General features: G+C 51.2%; 1 protein-coding gene across 2 annotated transcripts; it reads right to left on the reverse strand.

Annotated features, from left to right (window-relative positions):
* Positions 1-2851: 2851 nt before the first annotated feature.
* NT5C1A (5'-nucleotidase, cytosolic IA) lies at positions 2852-26087 on the reverse strand. Of its 2 annotated transcripts, XM_054572028.1 has the most exons (6): positions 25800-26087; positions 16875-17042; positions 16329-16458; positions 14740-14862; positions 12537-12721; positions 2852-10643 (listed from the first exon to the last, which is right to left on the reverse strand). In XM_054572028.1, exons 1-6 carry the CDS (start codon positions 25932-25934, stop codon positions 10278-10280), a joined length of 1107 nt encoding a protein of 368 aa, XP_054428003.1. In that variant the 5' UTR covers positions 25935-26087; the 3' UTR covers positions 2852-10277. The 2 variants fall into 2 exon arrangements, with proteins under 2 accessions (XP_054428003.1, XP_054428004.1); XM_054572029.1 differs by lacking the exon at positions 14740-14862.
* Positions 26088-26475: the final 388 nt, after the last annotated feature.

Below are 26475 nucleotides of genomic sequence, written 5' to 3' on the forward strand. Positions count from 1 at the left end.
ACTGAGGGAAACATTTGTAAAAATAAAGGGAGGAAGCTAGAGTAAGCAAAAAGAGCCTTTTGATGATGAAGGATGACTAGGAAGAGCCTCAGGCTGCAATGCAGGTCTGGGAACGTCTGGGTCAGGCCCGGAGTCAAGACAGTCCATGAGAGGAGCCCTAGGCAGGGCTGAAATAGCCTGGCTGTCTCTCCGCGCTGTGCCCAGACACCAATGGGAAAACAGGCCGTCTTTGGATCCGGAGGTGCAGCAGCTGGAGGTCGTTGGTTAATGATATTCCTGACAACTGGTTATCTTGAAGGCAAATATGAGTTATGTGCCCTCCTGGTAGCTGCAGAGGATGCGTGCTTTGCAAGGTCATCCAGCCCAGCAAGCAGGTGATAAGTTGGCACCCTTGGGCTGTGGCTGTGCTATGCTAACATTGGGCTGAGCTTTAAACCACAAGGAATTTTACGAGGCTTCTCAAGGGGCTTTGCCAGATGAATCAAAGAATAATGATGCGCATGAAGTCAGGCAAAAATGTGGGGTTTCAGAGGGAATAGCACTGAATTTGGATCAACACCCTGACATTAGATTTCCTTTCTGCACCTACTAGCATGTGTCCTCAGACACGTCATTTCCCCTAAGACTTGGCTTTCACCATTGCAAGATGTGAATGAGAAGCTCTCACTCATGCCTTCCCTGACCAGATCCAAAAGCAGTGGGACGAGGGGTACCAGTACTTTTGTCTCTGGAAAGATGGTTCTGCTTCATACAGAGTCGTCCATTAAAAACCCAGCTTTCCCCTGGGAGTAACCCAAATGGCAGAAAACTATCTGTACTATTCCTGAAGCTCAGGATAGCACAAACTATCTTACTGAATTCTTAAATTTTCTCACATGTGTTTTATCTTAAAAATATAAATGAAAGCCCTGGCCAGCGTGGCTCAGTTGGCTGGGCATAATTCCACAAACCGAAAGGTCGCCAGTTCAATTCCTGGTCAGGGCACATGCCCGGGTTGTGGGCTCCGTGCCCCGTCTCCAGTTGGGGTGCTTGCAGGAAGTGTTCAGTCAATGTTTCTCTCTTGCATTGAGGTTACTCTCTCTCTCTTTCTCCTTCCCTTCCCCTCTCTACCAAAAAACAAACAAAAAAACCAGAAAAACCAAACGTGAAAGAGTCAGTATAGCATGGCACTTAAGACACACACCTTGGAACCAACAACTTGAGTTTAAATCAAGCTATGCCACTTACTAGCTACTTCTCTGGCCCTCAGTTTCCTCATCTGTAAAATGTGGATAATAGTAGTATTTACTTCACAGGATTATTATAAGAATTAAATGATTTGTGTAAATATTTAGAACAGACTCTATTCTATTAACTGTTATGTGAATTTGTCATTTTATCCTTGAGCTACACAATGGTTTTTTTAATGACCTACTGGCAAATAAAACAGACCACTAATAAACAAAAGAAAAAAATGAAGGCTGTATAGCTCACAGGTCTTGGAAGAGCTCTGCAAGTTGAAAAGGGAGGGCACAAGAGAGGAGAAAGCATTGTGTCTACAGTTTCTCCATCCCAATGCTCCAAGCCACAGTCACATCTCTGCTATGCTTTGGTGCTTTTGCTCCCAAATATAGTCCAAGATCATGTCAGAAAGTAGAGGATTTGGTTATGGCACCAGAGGCCCGGGCAGGAGAGGATGTCGGGTTCCCAGCCTTCCCTTCCCCCTCCCACCACCCTGCCCTCTCCCTCACCTTAGTCATGGTCCACTGGCTACAAACCAGTATAAGCAGCTTTGGTGCCGCTGGCCTTCGGACATTATAAAAACTTTACAGCGAGACCAAGACATCTCAGAACACAAAGTTTCCATGACGTTCCCAAGTAGGTGACCCCAGGGTCCCTGAAGGAATCTGCTGGAGGGGAGGTATGAGAAAGGAAAGGGATGAGGAGTCACATTGCTCCTTATTCCTGGTGATAGGGTGGGAAGGTGGGGGACTTGGGGTCAGAGAATCAAGGAGGCATATTTGGGTCTCAGATTGACTGGAAGTAGGGGAATGATTAAGATAAACTTGGATAAGTTATACCACGCTGGTGGGGGTATAATAATATGTGGGTGCCAACCTGAAGTGACATTGGCTGCAAACAGCTGGCCCAGTCCTATCAGGCCTGGATTCAGCCGTCTAATTATAGGCACAGTTATTGACATGATTCACACTTAGGACTGGGGACACCAAAATGAACCTGGAGAAAGTCATTTGGGCTATGGGAGAAAGAGCCATAGACCTAAAGATTGTTCAAGGGAGGGGGTGACCTATCCCTCATGATCTATGGAGTTTTTGAGGGAGCCTAGTTGAGAAAGTGCTGTTTCAGATGCTCCCTGACAGGCCCCCGCTGATGGAGGTGAAGGGAGTGGCAGGAGAAACATGGGTCAACAGACTGGCGGAGCTGTGTTGGCCCTAGGTTAGGTGGGCTCTGGGGGTCCTGGGGGGCCGGAGCAAGGATTTTGTGAGGCTGAGGCTGCAGTCAGTGTCACCCCCTTCCTCCTTCATCTCACATCATTGTTTAGCTCCTCTTCTTCCTTCCACTTTACCCGCCCCCCAGCCTTGTTGGTTCCAGGTAGGGACACTGAGTCCATGCCAAGAGCCCTGCTAGGGGAAGCTTGTCTTCTGCGGGGCTCAGGCTGCCGCCCGTCACAGAATCTCCCCTCTGAGTGTTCTTCCTGTGTGGCAAGAGGGTCTGCAGAGAGACACGGACACCCATGGGTGGAACTGACCTCGGGCCTGCCCACTCTGTGTGCCCACGGTGGCATCTCTTGATGCGACCTTAAGCCAGTCTGTGACTACAGTTGTGAGAGGGGAAAACAAGACAATAGACGTTTAATTTAAATGTCTCCTATTTATTTGAATGGCTTTTAAGAAGCAGAAGCCCATGTTGTAAAATTATGGTACAGGCGAGCATGAGCGAGAGGGGTCCACACTGACAAGCACGCAGCACCCTTTATCATGTGATTGGGTAAACGCTTCGGAGCCAGACAGAGCTGGGGGCTGGGGAAGGCTGATAGTGGCCTGAGGAGGGGAAAAGCTGAGAAAAGTATGAGCAGTCTTATCTATCCCCGGGCAATGAAAGTCCCATAGATAAAGAGGAATGTGGTCCAACTGTTCAAGGAGGCACTTAAGAGCTTTGCCATAAAAAGCAATCCAAGGAGGTTAGGTTAGAGCAGGGTGTCCAACCCGCGGCCCACAGGCTGCATGTGGCCCAGGATGGCTATGAATGAGGCCCAACACAAAGTCGTAAATTCTCTTAAAACATCATGAGATTTTTTTGTCTGTTTGTTTCGTTAGTGTTTGTGTATTTAGTGTGTGGCCCAAGACAACTCTTCTTCTTCCAGTGTGACCCAGAGATGCCAAAAGGTTGGACACCCCTGGGTTAGGAGGAAGACCAGGACAGCTCACGTTTGCAAAAGACAGAGGTAGAGCTATCATTAAGCAAATGGCATAAAATAGGGCTGCTGACAGGTAGATACAGACATACTATACGTAGAGGCTTCATTTTAAATCTTGTTCTAAATTGGGGGTACTGAGATGCTTTTAAGGAGAAAACTAGAAGTTAAGGATATGTGAGTTATTAAGTTAGTAAAGAAGCTTGTATGTATACAGTTTAAAACACACAGGGATGAACTAGATTATTTCTAAGGTCTCTTAAAGATGTAAAACTCTGTTCCTCTGAATGTAATATCCTTACACTCAGTTACTCGGTTCTGAAAAACTCAATCCACTGGACCTGAGCCAGAGGGTGCAAACTGGAGACGGAAGGGCCAGATTTAGCTTAGAAGGTGTGTTTTATTTGGCCTGCACAGTGTTTTCTAAATTCAGAATAGTTGCCAACATTTAAAAGCCCAGATTCGTAGTTCCCCTTGAAAACTGGGGTGAAATATCTGGCAACACCAGCCCACGTTCCCACAGGGTAGGAGCCACGTCAAACAGAGTGTGTGCTCTCCATTCCACTAAAGACACTGCCTGGCCCTCTTCGCTTTTTTATTTATTTCCTGCCTGGCCCTTGGAGGCATCAGGGTTTGGGATCTGGCCCAGGCATTTGTCTGTGATGTTCTCATGGTTTTCTATTTGGTGGCAGTTATAAGTCTAGCCCTGAGGCCTTTACTCTAATTCCATGGCAGACTCATCTTAACAGTCGGCCTGTGAAGGCACATTTACCCAGAGGCCAGGAGCGTGAGAGGCAGTGACCCCAGTCTACCAAGTTTTGGTTTGTGTTACAGATGAGTGACTGAAAGGTTGCCAGCCATATCTTACTTTCGTAAATTGAATCCCAAAGGCCTCTGTGGATGGCCCATCAGGGAGATGCTTCCTGACTAAGGCCAAGGGTAAATCACTTCTGGGCCAGACTAGAACACACAAACAGAGGAAGGAATCCCAGCCTAGGCTGGGCGGGGCCAGGGGGCACAGTGAAGAAGGCGGCTTTCCCATCATGGCCATGAGATGACCAGGGCAGCTGTGCACAGTTGGTAGGTTTTGCAGCTGCCTAGGAAGTACCGCTCACATCATGATGTGAATGGCTCCGTCTGGACTTGTGCAGTGCACAGTCTTCCCAACTGTGCACATTAGCTTTGGACTGTCAGGGGGAGGGGAGAAACAAGTGAAGATTTTAAGACAGGTGTAGCCAAAAGGGGCGCCCTAGCACAGATTCTACCATTTCCTTCCTAAGGCTGCAGGGAGTAGGGGTGGGAGGCAGAGTGTTAGGAGCCAAGACCTTGTTGGCCAGAAGCGAGAAGATGAAGAGAAAGATAAAGGGCCTGGCCTCAGCAACCCCCATGTGGCACATGTGCAAATGCCCACGAGATGATAGGAATAGCCAGAACTAGTCCCAGGAAGCAGGGCTGGCCGTCAGTGTGTGGGGCCCAGGACACTTGGTCAACAGATAACCATCCTGTACACACCCACACACACTGACACAGAGTGGTCAGCAGATAGCTGACCGATTACACACAGCTACACAAACATGCATACAACGCATGGTTTTTTATCCTGAGGCACACACTGAGTGTGTCCATACACACCATCACAATTATTGTAAGAGCAATTAGCTCCTCAGACAGGTACACTTAACAAACACTTTCAGAGCCTAAAGTACAATACTTTTTGGCTAAGGTACCTGCGGGAGTCCAAGACAGCACCAAATACTAAGGGAGGAGAGATAAAGGAACCGGTAAATAAAACCACTAACAACTACCGCCACAAGCAGCTGAGTGCGGGCCTGCAGCGCCACCTACTGGCAGGATGGGTGTTTGCACTTTGCTTGAAGAGTGAGTGAAAACCAGGGACACTGTTTCTCAGGCACTCCCAAGGAAGCTGCCAACTGCTATTCTCCTTCTTTGTGTTCTGTCCCAGTGGGGTGAGACCCTGGAAATCTCAGAGTAGCACTACAGCATCAGAAAATAAGTATTCAGGGCCTTGCATACCACATCCAAAGCAGTATCCAATGCAGATGGCAAAATAGGCTTTCATCTTTCTTGCCCCCTCCAACGCACTGGTAGTGACTGCCTGGAATGCCTGGGCTTAGCGGAGAAGAGTATCGTGGTGGAGCAGCGACAGCAACCATGGCTGTAGGTAGGGCGGCTTCCACATTTCTTCTTGCCATGGATCCTGGAACCTTGGTAAATCCCTAAATCTGCAGATTTCTCCTGCTCCACAATTCTGTCATGAGGTATGTGTGTCTCTTGGCCACACCTCACCGCACAAGAAAATTGCCACTCCAGTTTTCACTGGATTTTTCTCTCTCACTTGATCCATAACTCCTGAGCCAACTAAAGCCACACTGGGACCGTCCTTGTGAAGAGCTTGTTTTTGCTTCCACAGAGAGCATGTGGATGATCTGTTAGATCTGAGCACTGAAATCAACGTTGGGTACTTCACCCAAAATTCATATTTAGCTAAGGCCTGTCCATCCGCCTGCATTTATCATTCGCAAGTGGGCCCATGAGGGCGATGACAAGAACAACAAAACCGTCCTGAGTAGATGCTGGACAACCAGCCGGGCTTAGCCCTAAACAGGAGTCTTGCTCCCTGCCCTTTGCTCATTGGCTTGGGGGGGGGGGGCACACATAAGACAAATCTGTGCATCAACCACATTTCAAATTACAACAGGACACAGGTCACTTGAAAGTAGTCAAAACTTGAAATCTTAACTCATCACATGACAAGCGTCTGCTGTGTTTAACACCGGGGTGTTGAGCTGGTACCTATGCGACTCCACAGCTCCATCAGTGCCTGCGGATGGGCACGTACATCTCCCCCAGGCCCCAGGCTGCGCCCTCAGCAGTGGAGCCAGCCTCTGCCTCCTAGCGCTTGGGTGCCTGTGAGCTGGCCGTTCCCACTGGAGAGCAAGCTGGGGATGTTTGCCTTAGCCTGGGGGGTCAGCAAACTTTTTCTGTAAAGGACCAGATAAATATTTTCAGCTCCACGATCTCTGTTAAAAGAATTCACCTCTGCTATTGCTGTGTGAAAGCAGCCATAAATACGTAAACAAAGAGGCATGGCTATGTTCCAATAAAAGGTTTTTGTTTGTTTGTTTGTTTGTTTTTTACAAAAACAGGTAGTGAGCTTTATTTGGCCCAAAGAACCATAGTTTACCAACCCTGCATTAGATCGGTTCCGGGTCTTTAAACTGGGTTCCTCAGAACTTGGGGGTGTTGAGGTGCTCCAAAGGCTCTGCAAACGTTTGACTCTAAAGTTGTCCTTGCTAGTTAGGAAGCTGTAAAAAATGTACCCACTCAAGAGTACTAAGCATTTTAACATGCAGGAGGCCAGTATGTTAACAGACTCTTGGTGAACTACTTTGTTATGAAGATTTTATTGTCACCGCTATGCACATGTATGGGCCATATAGCAAAATGGTTAAAAGCCTGGTGGGCCCGCTTTGAGTTCCTTTCAAACTTTGTTGAGTTCCTGTGCTGCCGTGTACTAGCTTTGTGACCGGGAAATTGCTTTACCTTTCTAAACCAACACAGGCACCACCAAACAGAGGGGACACTGTCCATCGTGCAGCAGCAGCCTCCTAGAAGCCACCTGAGAAGCCTCTTTAACTGGATGGTGGGAAGGGGGGCAGTCACAGTGGAGGGGGCAAGGCGACTGAGGCCATTCAGACCCACTCAGGGACTCAGTCCAGAGCAACCTACCAACTGTTCTGAAGACATTTCAATATTTTGGCTGTACTGGTGCAGACCAGTTGAATATCGTTACGATGCCAGATCCATCTTGTATTTGAAATTCTTACTAGTTTTGATTTCTTCTGGCATTTTCTGCTATATCCCCACCATTCTGATTGGACTCTCGGGAGAGGGAGGGGATGTCTTGCAATGATCTAAGTGGTCTCAGGGCTCTATCAGGGCTTCTGTTCTTCTGCTAAGTGGCAGTTTCTAGTGGGCCTGGGACTTTGTTGGCAAGCATTTCCTGGGACAAGTTCTGTAAGACCTGTTGGGCTGCAATCTTTTGGCTGCAGGGGTCCAGCATGTCGGGAGCTGCGGTGTCGGGCCCCAGCGCTGCAGGACTTGTCGGGTCTGAGGCTTTAGTGCTCACCTGACTTTTTAATGCCTGGTGAGTGCTTCTCCTTGGCTCTTGCAACAATCAGGTGTGTCTGGCTGCTGCCTAAACCTGCCCTCAGAACTATCAGCCTTTTGTTCCAGCCTCTGAAAGCTTTTTTTTTTTTGCAGGCCTGAGATGCTCAATCTTTATGGCTTCAGTAATAGAATTTGGACCCCACTGTCTCTCATTGCCCAGGGCTGTCTATGCCTATTAATGGAGGCTCCAGTGCAATCCAGGCTTTTACTGCACCTTATCTTTTGGCTCCCTGAGAGACCTAGAAGAATCAGCAGCTTTTATCACAAGGGCCTGGAGGCAGGACTTCTTGATTCCCAGAATCCCTGGGGTTTATCTTAATTAGGGGACATCTGGTCTGCTTTCACAGTGCATGTCCACCCTGATCACACAGCCATTCTGTCTGGCTCTGGGAGCCTTGGAGGCCCATCCACGAGGGAGATTCTGACCGAGGGGATGGTGAGCAGAAGATGTTGCTATGGTTCAGCCAAGATCAAAAGTGACCTAGGTTGAGCTCTCTGACTTCCTTCTCATTCCCCTTTAGGTCTCATACTAACTCCAGCTGGGCTTGGAGCATGGGTAGAGGAAGGAGCTCAAAACCAGGCCCTCTGCCCTGAAAGCTTGCTCTGTTGCCCAAAAAGATTCTGGCTGTGGATGAAAAGGGCCTTATGCAGAGACATCTTCATCACATGCCCTCCCCCTGATAAGTCAGTGCTGGGCACCTGCCCTGCGCACTCAGCACAGCCTTGCCCTTCTGCCCCAGGACCAGCCTCTGGGTGCTGGTGGTAAAAGCCCAGCCAAGCACTTCAATTTTGGCTGAACTATTGGTCATTTAGAGAACTGCCTCTGGGTCCTCACTTTTTTCTCCTTCCTGGATGATCTTTCTGTAATGACTGCCCTACCTGCGCTGCCCAGAACCTGTGCCCATTCAGACCCTGGGCTGAGTCCTCAGAAGGACAAAGGTCAGGCCCTGGATGGTCCTTCACCCCTTTGCCCCGCCTCCACAAGCACTCCGGCTCTCCGGCACACACCTCCAGGCTCCGGCCCACTTTGACAGTACCTTTGGCTTTCTTCACAAAGTGCTTGCTCACAGCTAGGAGTCCCCCGCCCCACCCAGGAACTGGGCAATCAACGCCCCCATACAGATGTCCACTCACACCTCTGGGTCTTCCCGAGGGACGAGCCATTGGTGCCCACCATCCCTCCAGAGAGAACTGGGCTGGTTAGCAAAGGAGGGGGCCGACTCATCAAGCAGTGAAAATTCTACCCTGGAAGTGGTGACGAAGGGGCTGCAGGCGCTCCTGCAAGGGCGGAGGATTCATAGGTGTTCCTCGGAGCATGTCCCCTGCACAGCATCCCAGTGACAGAGAGCTCATTACCGCCACTCACGATCCCATAGCTGGAGAAGCTTCCAGAGCACATTTCAGCGCCTTCTTCCCTAACTAGTCATTGCCGCAGACCAGACCTCCTCACACATCGCACATCATCCCAGGCAGACCCTCCTTCCTGGAAGCTCAGCCTGGACCACCTTCCGCTTCAGCCACTGAGCTCTCGCCCCCTGGGCCCACAAGAGTAAACCCCAATCCTCTGCCTTTTCCCCCGCTGGCAGGGCTGCTTGGTGACACAGCAGGATGCAATAATTGAAGGAGTGAGTGTTGAGGTGAGGGAGTTGGCAGGCAGGAACTGAACTTTGGCTAAAAGCAAAAGCAATGGAAGCACTGAGCAGGCTGCCACTAAGGCGGCTCCCCAGGAAGTGCCTGCAGTGCCCCCTGCTGGCTTGACTGGAGTTTGCATGCAGGTTTAATCCACTCGCTCATTCCTTTCACAGACATCCCCACTTGGCAGCTGACCCCTGATGAGTCAGATTAGAGGATCACAGGAAGCAAATGGGTCATCTTGTCCAGTGGTTTTCAAGTGTGTAAAATTATAGGTAGGGCTGCTGTGGACGACCCTTTTGTGCATTTCGCCCAGTTGACAAAGGCCTCTGGGCTGAGGAGCTGGTGGGGGCTGACATCCCACTGATATCCTGCTCAGCAAGCTGTGTGCCCAGCACGGGTACAGCAGCGCAGAGGAAGGGCCTTCTTTTCAAAATTCATTCTAGAAACAGCGTCCTTCTGTTATCTGCACAAAGGTGCCGTGCAGGCCAGCAACAGCCCTGGCAGAGAATCCTTCCCTCAAAGAGGGCAATCTTAGAAAAAACAAGCTTCTTTAGCTAAAGGAGAGTTTGAAAACCACCTAAAAGATGGGGCGCTGAGGTCCACAAAGGGGAGGGACTCACTCAAAGTCAGGCGGTTAATGGCAGGACAGAGCTCAGAGGCCCGGTCCTTCTCTCTCTGCGCAGTGTCCTTTCCACGACACTGCGCTGGTTTTCATCCCAGAGCCCTTCTGAGGCATCCTGGCTCCTTGGACCCTCCCATGTCCAGCCCCATCACCTTCCCTTCCCCGCAAGTCCAGCCACAGTCTTACTTTCCTAACCAGCGTTGTGGCACAGCATTGGCCCAGGATGCGGGCTGGAGAGAATGCCAGCCCCGTCTGCATCATTGCCTACTAGTACCTCGCTCAGAGGGCTGAGGGCAGACATGCAGCAAGGCAGTGTGGCAAGGGATCAGGAGGGTCGGTCCACTGGACGACACGCCGACGTGGGACAGGGAGCTGTGCCTGGAGCACTGTGGGTCAGTGAAGCTGGGGGCTCAGCTACTGTGTAGCTGGGGCCTGCCTCACAGGCACAGTCCGCCGCGGTGTCTGTGCCACGCCGTAAGGCACGTGGGCGGCCACTGTGCCCATCTCCTGAGCCCCAGCCACATGGAACATCTGGTCATCAAAGAAGATGTGCGGGCGGATCTTCTCGAGCAGGGGGCCCTTGGGTGCTCCTGCGAGGAACAGGGCTTCATCTGTCTCCAGGCCCCAGCTGCGCAGGGTCTTGAGAGCCCGGGCCCCAGAACTGGCAGCACTGCGCGCCGTCACCAAGTAGGTGCGGATTGGGCACTCCAGCCGCAGGCCCTTGGAGTAGAATTTCTTCTGCAGCCTACCCAGGGCCTCCAGGAAGCCCTTTAAAGGTCCCTGGGAGAAGGCAAGGGAAGACTGTGAACTCATCCCTCTCCCGAACACTTACCCCCACCCCTCTCCCGCTGGGCTCCTCCCTAAAGCACTCATGTCTTGATGTTTGGCGTGGGAAAGCTTCTCAAGAGCCCCACGTCTCTCAGTTCTGCTCTGCCTGCTCAGGCCACTCTGTGCATCAATGGAACTGTCTGTGTCAAGATAGCTGTACCAGGACAGCTATTACTGTGTATGTCGGTCTCTGTGTCCCCAGGGAATATGGGTGTCTGTCCTGCTGCTTAGTAATATGACCTTCTATGTTCCCCAGCAGGGAGGATATTAAAAATATCCTCCAGGCAGAGTGGATTCCAGCTGCAGACAACACGGATGGACAGACCAGTGTGTGACTGGCTCAGGGTGTCATGCTCTGGCTCTCTTGGGTCAGGGAAAGGGTTTACTCTCCGCGGTGCTGGGTACAATGAAGGTTAATGAGGACATATGAATAAAGGACCAGGTGCTGGTAAAGAAAGAGAAGAGAAAGAAAGAAAGAAAGAAAGAAAGAAAGAAAGAAAGAAAGAAAGAAAGAAAGAAAGAAAGAAAGAAAGAAAGAAAGAAAGAGAAGGAAGGAGGGAGGGGGAAGGAGGGAGGGAGGGAGGGAAGGAAGGAAGGATGGAAAGAAGGAAGGGAGGAAGGAAGGAAGGGGGAAAGAAAGAAAGAAGAAAAGGAAACTACAACAGCAGCTAGAAATAAGGAAAGGTGGGCTTCCAATTTTGGAGACCCCTCACCTGCTGGGTGACTGGAGCAAGCAGTGATCTCCTAGGCTCTGCCTACCACTTAGTGGGAAATCTGTCCTGCCCTGATTCCCAAGGATTTTAGAGGGAACTAATGAGACTGGAAGTGAAATGAATGTTCGGGGCCGTGACAGGAGCCTGCTGAGGCCCTGGAGAGAGAGGCTCCGGGATGGTCGAGATTTTTGTTAAACTCACAAATAGGAGCTCCCAGGAGGGCTGGAGAAGTCCAGCAGCTCCAACCCCAAGGAATTGCAACCAGGCTCTAGGGCATATTCTGCTCTCAGGGAGACCCCTGAGCAGTATGACAGTGAGTGAGGGTCCCTGAGCCTCTTGCCAAGGGATGGATGGCAGGAGGTAGTTAGGGATGTTTGGCCCAAAGCAGAGGGGCTGCTCCAGACCCCATGCCCAGCTGGATCTCCCTGCCCCGGTGAGGAGCACCAGTCCAGCTTTCTCTTTCCTCCAGCAAGGGAAGTGGGGGCTTCCTGAGAGGAGGGGAGCCTCCTCAGAGGGGTAGGCGGGTCTCCAGAGAGAAGATGGGGGCTTCAAAGAGAGAGGGTGAGGCTTGCAGAGTGCAGTGGGGACTTTAGAGAAGTGATGGAGGCCCTGGCCAGCGTGGCTCAGTTGGTTGGGCATTGTCCCGCAAAGCAAAACGTTGCCGGTTCGATTCCTGGTCAGGGCACGTGTCTGGCTTGCATGTTTGGTCCTTGGACAGGGTGTGTGCAAGAGGCGACAGATCAACGTTTTTCTCTCTTTCTCCCTCCCTTCTCCTCTCTCTAAAAGTAAATAAATAAAATCTTTAAAAAGAGAGAGAAGGGATGGAGACCTCAGCAAGGAGCTGTAAAGGAGAGGTAGAGGCTTCAGAGAGGGGCTTAGAGAGAAGATGAGGGCTTCGGAGGGAGGGTGGGACTGCAGCGAGGGGGACAGGGGCTCCAGGAAGGGGAAGAAGCTCACTGAGGGGAGCCAGGGGGTCAAGTGAGAGGGATGAAGCCTGGAGGCTTGGTGAGGGGACCCAGCTGGATTCTAGGCCAAGCTCAGAGTTTGGTTCTGGGCTGGAGGTTCCAGCCAAGGGTAGGTTCTGGGGAGCTGCCTTGCTTCCCTCCAGGGTTCTGGGGAGTGTTTGGAGCACCTGGGCCAAGGGTTTGTTCTCATGGGCCTTCTCATGTTCGAAGAACCTGTCCAGCCCGTGGGCCTTGACAATGCGCTCCGACTCGTCCGAGAAGAGCACAGCGTCCCCATCGAAGGCCACGCGCAGCTGGCTCTGGGACACAGCCACGTCCCTGCTGGGGCTGAAGATGGTGGCAGCTGCGATCCCTGGGCAGAGAGAGGCGAATATTGTCTGTCTCTATCCTGGCAATAGGGGCTTCCTGACACCTGGGGCCAGGAGAGGGCTATCTCAGGCTCTCCTTGTCCCATCTGCCTCACCCAGGGCTCAGAGGGAACAAGGCTAACGGGGGCCAATATTCAGAATATTTAAAACCTGGCCATAAGAATGGATGGTGGTTTTTGCTCTGAGCAGGTGTCAGAGGGCCCTGGCCTAAGCCTGAGTTTTCCTTCCGTTGCTGCTTTGTGGAAAGGTCTGAGGGAGTCCCAGGGAAGAGCAGGGCACTTAGAGGACTCGGGGCAGGAGCCATTTATCAACCAGTGTGGAGGAATGTTGATACTTTAATATTTAGTAAGGTCATGCTGGTACGGACCATTGGAACATCAGTCCTGGCTGGAAGGAAGGGTCCCCCAGGCCGCTGACGTCCTTCCTCACAGACTGCTGATGAAGACCTGTGGGGGGCTAGGAAGGAGCACTGACCCTACCTTGGCCTCACTCTCTTGCTGTAGATTCCAGCAAGCCTGTCCCCTGCTCTAAGCCCAGGTAAAAGTAAGGATGTTTTGGCTCCATCTGGAGCTGAGATCCCAGGCTGCAGCCTGAGTGGAGTGGGTGTGGGGACCCTCAGTCTACTGTTGCAAAGGCACCCAGGTATGTCCTAATCAGGGCGGCCTGGCTATTCAGGGCTCCTTGAAGCAACGTGGGTGGCCATGAGGGGCAGCACTAATTACATTTGACTGTGGCCCAGACTCTCTGCAACCCTGGGCTTCTCCAGAGGGTCAGGCATGCCTGCTGGAAACCCAGGCTCCAGGCTACAGCTACCACGGCCACGACAGCCAGTGCTAGGAGGCTGGAGACCTGGTCAGCTGGCTCAATCCATTCCCTGTCCTTCACCTCTCCAAAGGCTGCTTCAACCCTGCTCTTTGGGAATCTGGGACCACAGGAGCTGGGCTTAGGCAGAGCTTCGGGAGAAGTGAGCAGTGCCAACCCCAGAGCAACTTTGCTGGCCTGAGGATGTTATAAGTAGGACCAGGCCCTGAGCATCAGGCCAGGCAACCTCTCAGCTCTGCCAATAACTGAAGCCAAGATGAACCAAAACCAGTCCTACCTCAGCAGGGCCTCCCCCGCGACCACCACCCGCTCTCCAGCCTGAGCTCAAATGGCAAATGTATAGAGGCCCGCGTGCAGGCCAGCGCCAAGGCCCCAGCCAGAGGGTGTGCCATCTGTGTAGGGAAATGGCTTCTGGTTCCTGATTAAAGATAGCCTCCTAGAGGCCCAAACACCTCAGAGGAGTGAGGCGTCAGGAGGAGAGAAGCCAGGCTTCTAGGCAGGAGACAGCATGAAGGAGGAAGAGAAGAGTAAATATATTGCTGGTTGATAAACCTGCCAGTAGTGCTTAGCCTGACGAGCCCTCTCTAGCAGCGGGGCCTAGAGGCCTGTCAGCCTGTGTCGGACCACAGCTATGGCTGCCCCCGAAACTGCCCCCTGAAAGGGACACATGGAGGGAAATTTTCTTTGTCAGAATGTGTGGCTGGATCTCCTAACCTCACCTCAGCTTCTGGAATGCTGGCCATTTCCCAGACCCCACTCACTGCTCAGGCTGGACTAGAAACTTCTCTCTCTCCTCACTGGCCCAGGGAGGGGCGGAGGCTGCCCATGGTCACACAGCAACCAGAACTCCTACTGCCGTGCAGGATTCCTAGAAGGGAGGAGCTCCCTGGGCTGTAAGGAGGGTTTCCATGGAAACAGAAGCCTGGGTGATAGTGCTGAATTAAAGCATCCTTAACATGGTAGGGCAGGGGTGGGAGAGCGGAATAGGTGGGCAGTAAGTGGAATAGGTGGGGCCTTGTTCTCACAGTTTATGGGACAGGCCATAGGAATTAAGAAAGGTAGTCGCCTCCCAGTGACCATAGCAACCCCTAGCACCTGCTCAGAGTTTTAGAGCCAGGCCTCCCACCTCTGGGACCCCTTTGCCAGATTCCCCATATCCTTGCTCTCTAGTTTCACTCACCTTCATCAATGGCTTCCCGAACTTTTTCTGCATCAGCTGACAAGTAGAGGTTGGTGTGATAGGCCTTGAGGTAGCAAATGGGGCTATTCCCACCTGTCATGCAGAACCTCTCGATGAACAGGTCTGGGGAAGAGGTACAGAACACCCAGGTGATGCCTGAGTCAGCCCTTAGGGCCTCACAGTGGTCTCTCCACGTCCAATAGATACCATCTTGGTTCTAAGTGATGATGGGGGCAGGGCACTGGAGCGAATCTTCGAGTGACTTTAGGCCAGCGTTCTCCCTCTCTAAGCACCCCCATCCTTTATCCATGATGTGAGGATGATCACACCTCTGGAGCGATTGCCTGGCTGACAGTAACATCCTCTTCTCAGGGAATCCTAGTTCTACACAAGGTTGGTCTCTAACCATGAGTGAACCTCTTGGCCACAGCTGATTGGATAAGGACAGACACCTGACCCCAGCTGGGCCAATCAGATTCTCTCACAGCCTGGGCAGATAGCCAGCTAGTACCTACGGCTGCACAGGTTCTAAAATATTTGCTGGTTGGTAAATGGCTACTGCTCTGAGTCCACTGAGTTAGCCCGACACTACCCCACCCCTCACGCAGGGTAATCCACAACAGAAGGGGCAATGCCGGGCACAGCAGGAGGTGGTCTGGACAGGCTCCAGAACTATAGGCGCTGTCCGTCCTGATTAACCACACATCACAGGTGGTTAAATATTTTGAATGTCACTCCTATTCCCAGCAACTTGAAATTAGGATTAAAAAATGCCAACTGGACTCTCTTGGTTGCTTAAAACAAGGACTGGTACACTTAAAAATTTTGGCCACATTCAGGAAAAGCAAAGAAGCCTGCCTAGTTTAGGGACAGAAAGAGACAAAAAACAAAAACAAAAAACAAAATAAAGAAACAGACTTGCTGAGAGAAGCAGAAATAAGAGCTTATGTGGCCTGGAGAGAGAAGAGTCCAGGAGAGATTTCCAGTTCTTCGATTCAGGCCTTTTAGGCCTGATTTTATTTCTTGTCCTGTGGTTCTAAGAGACACTCCTATAACCTAATAAAAGATTTTTGTCAACTAGCTCTGGAAGGTCTTATATTTTCAACCAAGAATTTGAATTAAGCCACAAAGCCCCATTCACTCTGATCACTGCACCTGTTCTCCCATCAGCTGTGTGGGGCCTGTTAGCCCCATTGCAGATGCAGAAACTGAGGCACAGAGGCAGTAAGTACCCTGCCCTATCACAGAAGGAGCGGGGCCTGAGCAGTGGTGTGCTGGAGCTGGTTTATACCGGCTTGCAAGAACCGAATGTTAAACATCCTGGGATTTTTTGAGCCAGGTAGATTATTCAACTGTTGGCAGCTTCAAATCAGCCATGGTGGGAACGTTTCCACCCTGAAACTGGCCATGCTGCAATTGGGAGGTTTTCTTGTTGTTGTCGTTTTTGTTTTTGCTTTTAAAAATGAGCCAGTTTACCAGCACATAATTGGTTTTGGGGTTCTAGTTGGTATACCCTTACCCTGCAGGGGTGTGGCCCCACCCCCAGGTGTCTGGTAGGGGTGCCCCATGGTCACATCCCTCATGCTCACCATAGTGGTTGATGCTATTGATGAGACGGACACCCACTTGAGCGTGGTTGTTGGTTACGAGGACAATGTCGAAGACGTCCTCACTGTCGGGGTAGAGCTCCCGAAGCCGCTTGTTCACAGCCTCCAGAGCCTGGATGGGAGAGGGGACCCTGCAGCTCAGATGCCCGGGGACTAATATCTGGAGTTGGTAGCCAGGGTTGGGGAGGACAGGGACAGGAGGTCAAGGGCCAGGGTTCGGGTGAGATCAAACTTTCTCCTCCTAATCTCTGCCGCTGTGTGGGTTGATCTATTGAAAGCATGAGTGGGGGCTGAACTCCAGCCCATGTTCTACTTGCCAAACTGGATGGTTTCCTGGTGTGGGGCTGCATTAGTCCAGAGTACGGGGTGGCCCCTGCTTCCCACCATGGCTCTGCCCCTAGCCAGGCTGTGCTCCTGTGGGGCAGCATCTTCCCCGAGGGTCCCTCTTTCTTATTAAAACACCCATGGGAGTGCTTTTTCTGAGCCCCCACAAAGGCACTGCATGGCTAGTGGTGGACGATCTCTCACCTTCACGAAGGGGAAGGCCGGCCCAGGGCTGAATGGCTCATTCTCGTGCTCTAGCTGGTAGCGCACATACTCCTCCACACCCTGCTCTGTGTAGATCCGCTGCTCCTCATCCATGCGGAACAAGGCTCGGGAGGACACAGCAATGGTGACTGCATTCTGAGGCTTGGGCTGCAGAAGTACAGGAGAAGGGCCATCACTCACACTCCCCTGAGGTGGGTCTCATGTGCCAGCCCCTCTGGGTAGTGGGGCTGGGAGAAGGCCCAGGCCCAACCTCTGCCCTGGGCCTTAGGGGGCTTAGTCTTGGACGGGGGCAGCCCTAGGACAGGACCCCTCTGTGAAGGACCCAGCTGGGGATGGAGGGAGATGATGGCTCCCTACGAAGAAGCATGATTGAATGGCAGTGATATGCCCTCGGTGAGTTGGCAATGTGGCCAGCCATCTGGACACAACCGAAAAATGAATGCAGTGTATGGAGCCACAGAGTGTGACTGATGCTCAGGATGATCTCTAGATGGTTTCCATTATAAAATGAGGGCTACAGGCCCTTAGGAGGAAACAGTGCCTAGAAGTATGACAATTATATAAGAAAATTTATGTCGGCCCAGACCTGTCTCCTGAGCTCCTAACTCATGTGTCTGACTGTCCCAGTTGACTAACAGACACTCAAACTCAACATGCTCAAGGCTGAAATGCTGCCACTTTCTCCACCCCTAAACCTAGGCTCCTCCCTCCTTCCTTATCTCATTGCTCAGCACCACCATGCACTTATCACTTAAACCAGGAGCCCCAAAGTCAGTGCAAGTCTTCTCTCTTCCTCAGCTCCTTTTCCCCATCAATCAGTCACCAACACGTGTCAACTCCACTAGACTCCGTCCACTTATTTCTGTCTTCCCTACCATGGTCCAGTCCATCACCATCTCTCATCTCCTGTCATCCATATTGTTGCCAGGGGATTTTTCTCACATTCAGATCTGATCATGTGCCCCTCCCCTTCAGCAATGCCCACTTCTCTCAGGCTCCAGCCAGCAGCCTTTAGTGCGGAGTAGGAAGCTCTTTATGACAGACCCCTTACTTCTCTCTCCACTCTTACATTCCTATGAGCCCACTTTGCTCAAGCTGACCTTTCTCATGTGGAAGCACACCTTCCTGTCTTTCTCTGAGCCTTTGCACATGCTGTTCCCCTTCCTGATCTACTCTTTCCTTGACTCTCGGTCCAGCTAACTTCTACCCAACCTTTGGGTCTCAAAATACATGCCACCTCTAGGAAGCTTTCCCTCACGCCTGGTCATGGGTTTGCTACCTCTCCTATTTCCTTTTCCTCTCTTATTTTTCTATTTCCTCTTTAGTAAAATTTAACAGTAAATTATAATTGCTTATTTAATTATTTCTATATCTAGACAGAACTCTGGAGAGGAAGCAGGAACCATGCCTAAGTTCTGAGGGAGCAGGAACTATGACTATCGTGTTGATTTAGTGTATCTCTAGTGCTTAGAAATGTACATAATAGGAGCTCAGTAAATTTTTAATGCCTCTGAACCTTTAAGTAACATATTTCAATAAGAAACAATATTTGAGCCCTGGCTGGTGTAGTTCAGTGGATTGAGTGCAGGTCTGTGAGCCAAAAGTTGTTGGTTCGACTCCTAGTCAGGCACATGCCTAGGTTGCAGGCCAGGTCCCCAGTAGGCAGTACATGAGAGGCAACAACACGCTTATGTTTCTCTCCCCCTCTTCCTCCCTCCCTTCCCCTCCTTCTAAAAATAAATAAATAAAATCTTTAAAAAAAAAGAATATTTGCCACGACAAATTTAACATGAACTAGAAGCTTCAGTGCAGCTCTGTAATCTGTTCAGATTACTTGATATATAGCAGGTGCTCAGATAATATTTTTGGGGGGTTGTTGAAAATTTGACAAACATTCACTGGTTCTTCGTGCCAAGCACATGGGCTCTGCCTGGGGTGGTCCTGTCCTTAGAGCTCACAGACTGGTGGGGGAGAAAGTCAGGTAAACAGAGATGCAAAAGGGACTGACAAAAAAAAGGTGAAAGCCAGGTCTTGATGACAGGGGTTCAGAGGAAGTTGTCCCGGGAGAGGAGGCATTTGAGCAGAGACTTGAAGGAGGAGTAAGGTGAAGGAAGGCATGAAGACGTGTGCATACAAACGGTGCATCCACGGAGGTGCGCAGAGCCCAAGCATGGGGGTGTGAATACAGGTGAGCCCAGAGGAGTAGGAAGGCACCAGGTTGCAGAGGGCCTTCTTTCAGAACCCCCGGTGCCCTCAGAATGACTCCACCACCTCCAGTGGAATGGAGATGGGGCTGCCATAACAGACACCAGCTGGGCCCTTTGTAATCCCTGAGGAGGGTCAGGATGTGGGTCCCAGGGGACTCACAGATACCCAGAGTCCCACTACATCTCTGTGACCTGAGCTGTACTGGGACCATGATTCCTACTTTATAAGTGAGAGGCTCCAGTTGGGGCCTGCTCCTGACGGTCCTGCCGGCCACGCATTAGCCCCGCTGCTTCTTTCTGGAGTCAAGCCTAGGTTCCAATCAGTTGACAACATTGAGTGATTATCATGTGACAGGCACTGTTCTGGGGACATGGCAGGAAATAAGACAGGTGTGATCCCTGCCCCCATAGAGCTTATGACCTGTCCCCAATGCAGAGATTCGTGCCATCCTTTAAAAGAGCACTGTCCAAAAGAACTTTCTGTGATGACAGAAATGTCCGGATCTGTGCAGGTGGCTACGGAGTAACTTGAAATGTGGCTAGTGAGACTGAGAAACTGAATTTTTAATTGTTTTTAATTTTAATCAATTTACAGAAGTAGCTATGACTGGCAAGTAGCTAGTAAGGATTTGAAACCTCAGAGCAGGAATGGAAGACCAATGAGTTTCCCAAGCTCGTGAGGCAGGCCTCGGTTTGCATTTGACTTTTATTCCAACCAAGGTGCTGCATGTGCCCAGCAGGGCCAGTCTAAGGCCAGTGGCAGGACAGGTGCCTCTCCTCTGGGGCTCAGCTCAAGTACTGTCCCAGTTACTGGCCACCTCAGTGTATCTGTGTGTCCTTGGGCTGGGTACTTTCCAACCCCCTCAGCAGCTGTGAGCCTTCAAGGAATGGAGGTAATAAAGTTAAAAGACCTGGAGAAAAAGAACAATAGAGGGATGGCCAGGGATGGAAAGGGTGGGGTTGGGGGAGTAGGGAGACCTACTCTCATAAACCCAGGAAGTTGGATGGCATTCAGGACAGGGGCTGAGCTTGTCCCACCCCCTGGGCTTACTGCCTTAGGGACAGAGTCCACCATCTCTTCAAGGACAGAGCATCGGCTGTCCTCCCAGCCCCTTCAGGCAGGCTCCCAAGCTGGCCCCTCCAGCCCAGGCAGCAAGCCAGCCAAGGCCTCACTCCTCACTCTCTGTCCCACAGTCCCTGCTGCCAGACTGCCATGTTCTGGGTCCCCTCTGGCTGACCTGCCCAGACCCCATCCAATCCCACCTTGGGCCATTGCAATAAAACTGTCTCAGCTGCCTTGCCTCCAGGAGTCTCCATTTCTTTTAAAGATGGGGAAATCAGCCCAGAGAGGGACAGAAAATTACTCTAGGTCACACAGCAAAGTCAAGGCAGAACCAGGATAAGATCCCAAATCTCTGGCCTCTATCTACACAGCAGCACCCCATCCCCCATAGGCCCCTTCTCAGTAACTCTCAGGAGACCCCCAACCCCTGCTATTTCAGCCACTTCCCTGGGACAGCCCTCCCATGCAGCCCTCCCTTTCCAGATTTGGGAGAAATGGTGAGGGGCAGTGCCCTCACACTGAGGATTCTAAGGACAGGCCTCTCTTTACCTCGGAATGTAGGTCCCAAGGGCAGGACCTTGACCCCCCCGCCCCCGCTCGGCCTGCTCTGACACTGTACAAGTGAGGTGGAGTCCCAGGGCCTGGAGGGCAGGAGCTGGAAGAGATGAGCGGCGCGGGCTGCAGGCGGAGCCGAAGGAACGGGTGAAAGGGGTGGGCCAGGGCTGGGTAGGAGCAAGCGTTCAGAGACCCTCCTGGGCCTAGCTGCAGAGGGAGGCCACCCTGTCCTGTGTTATCAGGGGAACCTGAGGACAGATCCCCCAGAAATCAGAAAGAAGTCCAGATTTCAGACAGGGAACTAGGTCAGAAAGACCCTTACCCGAGATCAGGAACTCGGCCTGGGAGCCCTGGCCCGCCAGCGCTCTCTGCCTTCCACTGGGGTGGGGGCCAGGCTGGTGTTCCCCTTCTGGCTTAGAGGGGTTGGACTGGGGTGACAACGGAGAGTGGCACAGCCCCTTCCAGCCTGTCTGAGGGACTCTTGTTTAGACTGATATGATCCTGTCTGTTGGGACCAAGATAGGAACACGGCCCAAAGCTGTTATTTCTAGAAGGACTTAGAGGGAGAATGGCAGCTGGAAGAGAGAGAAGCAGATAGGTTTGTACTGAGGAAGTCCTCCGGTCCCATGAGGTGAGGGCCTCCTATGGGTCTGGGGCTTAAATATTTCACTCAGGCTCCTGGGAATGTGAATAAGCCCAGGCCAGGCCCTGATGTGGCCCATGAGGCCTAAAGCCCCCAAAATAGCCTTTGGGAGGAGGGGCTACAGCAGGAAGGAGCAGGGGCCAGGAAGCCACCAGGCGCCTTGCCTCTCAGAATTGTGAGGGTCAGGGGCTGACAGAGAGGTCATAACTGACAGCTGGGCCTGAGCTCCTGGATTCCTTGGTGCCTGGGGAGGAAATGGATTGATCTCCACTCACCGCCCTAGTTCCCAAAGTCCATCCCCTTCTCTTTGTCTCCCGGGCCATGACATTAGTCTAGCTTGCTCTTCAGACAGGGACCAGCCTTCTAACTAGCCTGCCTGCTGCCAGACACACCCTCTCCGATCCATCCACCCCACTGCCCAGCGTGACCTTTCTAAAGTGAAAATGGAAACAAGTTAATCCCTCACTATAAAATCCTGTGTTGCTCTATAATGGTTTGCATGCTTTTTTAAAATGTAGGTTAACCTTTTATTCAAATGAACTCTTGGGGGAAACCCCAATATGTAAATTAGATATTATCATATCTTATTGGAATAAATTTATTTTACAAGTTTTACAAATTCAAATGCATTACATGTACATAAAGTACTTACTATAACATCAACTAATGAAAAGAACACAGTTGTTTGTGCAGTAATGGCAAATTGGAAACTGGGAGTTAGGATGCCAGTGCAGACTTAAGCTTCATCATCTAGTCAATTTTTTCCTGCATGTGATGGGTTTTGCACAGTATTGAGAAAGGTCCGATTCATACCAACAGGTGGCTGCAAATGATCAAAGGTATTTTGTCTTGTTTTAAACTACAAGCCTCAAGAGACTCAGCAATAATTGACAACAATTTTAAGATTCTCTTCTATTAAACAGATAATAGGAAAAGTTTTATTCTGAGGTTTGCTAAAAAAAAATAATAATATTAATAGGGACTTCCAGTCAAGATGGAGGCTTCGGTAGACACACTTCATCTCCACGCGCAACCACAAAAAGAATTACCAGTAAATCTCAAAATAAATAACACCCAGAGCTGTCAGAAAATCGAACTGTATGGAAGTCCGACAACCAGGAATTTAAAGAAGCCACATTCATCCAGATGGGTAGGAGGGGTGGAGGTATGGAGATGGGGTGAGGGGAGAGAAGACAAGGTGTGGTGTGGAGAAGCAATGGAGAAACAGGAATGGTCCCACATTCACATGTGGTGGATAAAAATCGGGGAGGATATCTTGGGAGCAAGTGATCTCAGCCCCAGGCCAGACCACACAACCCAGGGTTCCAGCACCTGGAACATAAATCCCCCTAATATCTGGCTGTAAAACCCAGTGTGGGTTGGGATGATGGAAGAAACTGCTGGATGTTTAGGAATTCCATTTAAAGGGACTGCATGGTTTTAAAACATTCGCATACCCACCCACTCTGGGATTCAATACCAGGGCAACAGCTGGAAGGGCGCCAGTCGCATAGGGGGAGTGGGGGAAGTGACTAGAAACGGGGCGAGTGCCCAGCAAACCCTCAGAGGCCAGGCAGCAGCACGGTCCCCTCTCCGAGCTTTCCCTCTACACAGAGCCACAGCAGTGACGCGAGTTGCCCCACCCTGGTGATTACCTAAGACCCTGTCCCACACAATTTACAGGTGCCTTTTATAGGGAGTCAAAACAACTCTACCCAATACACAGAAATAAACACAAGGAGGCTGCCAAATTGAGGAGACAAAGAAATACGGCCCAAATGAAAGAACAGAACAAAACTTCAGAAAAAGAACTAAATGAAATGGGGATAACAAACCTATCATATGCAGAGTTCAAAATACTGGTGATCGGGATGCTCAAAGAATACCCTGTGAGTGGCAACAACATAAAGGAAGAAATGAAGATTGCGCTGAGTGAAATAAAGAAAAATCTACAGGGAACCAACAGTGAAGGGAAGGAAGCTGGGATTCAAATCAAGGATTTAGAACATGAGGAAGAAATAAACATTTGACCAGAACAGAATGAAGACAAAAGAATTCAAAAACATTATTGTATAAAGAGAGTATAAGAAGACTCTGACACATGTCCAAACATGCCAGCATCCAAACCATAGGATGCCAGGAGAAGAGGAAGAGCAAGAAACCGAAAATTTATTTCAAAAAATAATGAAAGAAAGCTTCCCTAATTTGGTGAAGGAAATACTCATACAAGTCCAAGAAGCACAGAGAGTCCCAAACAAGCTGGACCCAAAGGGAACCACACCTAAACACATCATAATTAAAATGCCAAAAGTCAAAGAGAAAGAGAGCATCTTAAAAGCAGAAGAGGAAAGTAGAGAGTTACCCAAAAAGTAGTTCCCATAAGATTGTCAGCTGATTGCTCAAAAGAAACTTTGCAGGCAAGAAGGGACTGGCAAAAAGTATTCAAAGTGATGAAAAGCAAGGACCTACAACCTAGATTACTCTACCTGGAGTAATCATCACCGAGTGATTACTACATGAAATGTTAAAGGGACTTATTTAAGAAAAAGAAGAAGACCAAAACGATGAACATTAAAAAAGCAACAAATTCACAGTTATCAACAACTGAATCAAAAAACAAAACAAAACAAAAAACTAAGCAAACAACCAGAACAGGAACAGAATCATAGATATGAAGACCATTGGGACGGTTATCAACTGGGAGGGGAAAGGGAGAGAATGGAGGAAGAGGTGCAGGGACTCAAAAGCATAATTGGTAGGTACAAAATAGACAGGGGGATGTTAAGAATAGTATAGGAAATGGTGAAGCCGATGAACTTATATGCACAACCCATGGACATGAACTAAGGCGGGGGGGATGCTGGAGGGGAGGGGGGTACTGGGCAGGGGGAGGCAAAGGGGGGAAAACTGGGACAACTGTAATAACATAATAAAATATACTTAAAAATAAAACGAAAGAATACAGTAAACATTAAATAAATAAATAAATAAAAACGTTAAAATAATACTAATAATCAGCCTGCAGCATAAATTAATTTTAGTGGTCTCCAATGTGCTAAAACATCCACATAACACATTCAAGTGAGTTGTTTTATTATACATTTTTCATTGCTTAAAACATACTTTGAAGAAGGAAAATAAATTGGAGTCACGCATGTGCAGACCCCCTGGAACATGGGGCTCCATGGAACCTAGTTTTAAAACCCCCAGCCTCCCTGAATACAGTCCAGGCTCCTTAACACGGGGCTCAAGGCCCTCCTGGGTCTCTGGCACTCCTCCAACTCCTCTCCCAAAGCTCCTGCACTCTCCCCCTCAGTTGCCATCTCCTTGCCTTTTACCCATCCAGTTTCTATCTCTGCCTGGGAAAAACCACCTGTTCGGGCTCCAAGATCAGCTCCAATGCTGCCTCTACAAAGCCTAACTTAGTGGGCGGTCACTGCTTCCCTCTGCCCCACTGCACTTGTAGGGCCTTTAGCCTGAGCACTCATCACTTGCAGGGTCTCCCTCAGTGCAGCGTGAGCGCCTGAGGCAGGGACCCAGCCTAACCCCGCTCTCAGTCCCGTTGCTGAGGGGGCCTGGCCGAGCTGCACGTCATGAATGTTGACAGGTGGGCCTCCTGAGCTTGGGTCTTTGGATGGAAGCGGCAGGACACTGGAAGGTCAAGGGGGTGCTCTGAGCCAGCCTCTATTCTGCGTCCCTTCGGCAAGCTCTGAGATCTGGGAAGTGCGAGTGAATAAGGCCCAGGGGCCAACCAGGGCATCAAGGACTTGTCAGATGGGAAGAGAACCTCTCTCCTCTGTGAGTCCTGCAGGGCTGAGACCATCACGGTAGGTAGGGGGGATGTTAATGCCCACTGCGTGGGGAGCAGAGCCTGGAGCTGGGGCGCAGAGTTCTGCATTGGGAGCCCAGAACCAGGGGTACAGAGCCCTGAGTGCACCCTTAGGACGCGGGGAGCACAGCACCCCAGCCCAGGGTCCAGGGCCCTGAGCCAGACCCCAAACCGAGAGGCTCTTGTCAGAAGGCCGGTACCCAGATGGCAGAAACCGGAGCGCACAGCAAGGAGCCGGGTTTCCCGAGTCCTGTTACTAGGGCCCGGGTGGCTACCGCAGGCGCCACTGATCGGCTCTGCCAACAAGTACTGCCCGTGAGCCTCAGGCAGACCGCTCCGGGAGGGGCTGAGCCGCGGGGCCCTGAGCTGGGCCCAGATGACAGCATGGGGGAGGGGGACCCTGGCGTGGAACCCGAGCCCCAGAAAAAAACACGAAGCAGAGCTCCCGAAATAAACCCGAGCCCGCGCCAACGGCCGGGCGCATTCTAGAGCTGAAGACCTGTGTCCTTTCCCGGAGGGGCACCACAGGTCCCTCTCCAGGGGGCTTACGGCACCTCCCCCGGTGACCTTCCCCTTTCCTCCCTCCACGCCCATGCCCTGTGTTTACCGATTTAGGTTTCTTCTTGGGCACGAGTTTGTCGGAGAAAGTCTTGGCTTCCTCCCAGCGCGGGGCCGCAGCGGTCTCCGCCCCCGGCCCGGGCTCGCGGGGCTCCCGGGGTTCCCGGGGCTCCCCGGCTTCCATGCTCTGGCTGTAAACCGACCAGAGAGACGGCGGCGGAGACTCGGAGCGCGCGGGGCTGGGCTGCGGGAGGGAGGCGCGTCCCAGGCGTGAAAAGGGGACAGGCAGCGGCAGGGAGTGTGGGCGAACGAGCCCGCGGGAGGGCGGGGTGGGGGCGGCGGTGCCAAACTCGCCCTCTCGGTTGCCGGTGTGTTGCTGTAGTACGTGTATCAGAGGACAGCTGAGCTCTCCTTCCTGGACCGCCCCACGCCCAGAGTGAATGGGGTGGGGGTGGGGGTTGGCCTCTCCGGCTCTCAGGTGGAAGGCGCCTGAAGCAGGATTTGCGGGCTGCGGCGGATTCAGAACTGGGGAGAGAGGGGAAGACTGACAACTTGTTTCCCCAGGATGGTGAATCTCAAAGAGAAAATGAAAAGCTATCTGTCCCCGCGCCTCAAAGCGCCCTTTTCCCTCTGTTGCAAGGACCCTGGGACCCTGAGCGGCGTTCCCTTAAACCCTACTCCATTGCGCGGAAGAGGAGGAGGTAGTGGATGGACAGCTCCGTCTG

The sequence above is a fragment of the Pteronotus mesoamericanus genome, unplaced genomic scaffold (genome assembly GCF_021234165.1).
Source record: "Pteronotus mesoamericanus isolate MK-2021 breed Mesoamerican mustached bat unplaced genomic scaffold, CSHL_Meso_final contig_221, whole genome shotgun sequence".
NCBI classification, from domain to species: Eukaryota; Metazoa; Chordata; class Mammalia; order Chiroptera; family Mormoopidae; genus Pteronotus; species Pteronotus mesoamericanus.

Excerpts from the sequence above, each read along its gene's own strand:
- NT5C1A (XM_054572028.1), bottom strand. The coding sequence starts at position 25,934 with ATGGAAGCCGGGGAGCCCCGGGAACCCCGGGAGCCCCGCGAGCCCGGG. Across the intron at positions 16,459-16,874 it reads CGGCCTTCCCCTTCGTGAAG|GCTCTGGAGGCTGTGAACAA; the intron begins GTGAGAGATCGT and ends TCTCCCATCCAG. Across the intron at positions 12,722-14,739 it reads TCGGGAAGCCATTGATGAAG|GGATCGCAGCTGCCACCATC; the intron begins GTGAGTGAAACT and ends CTCTCTGCCCAG.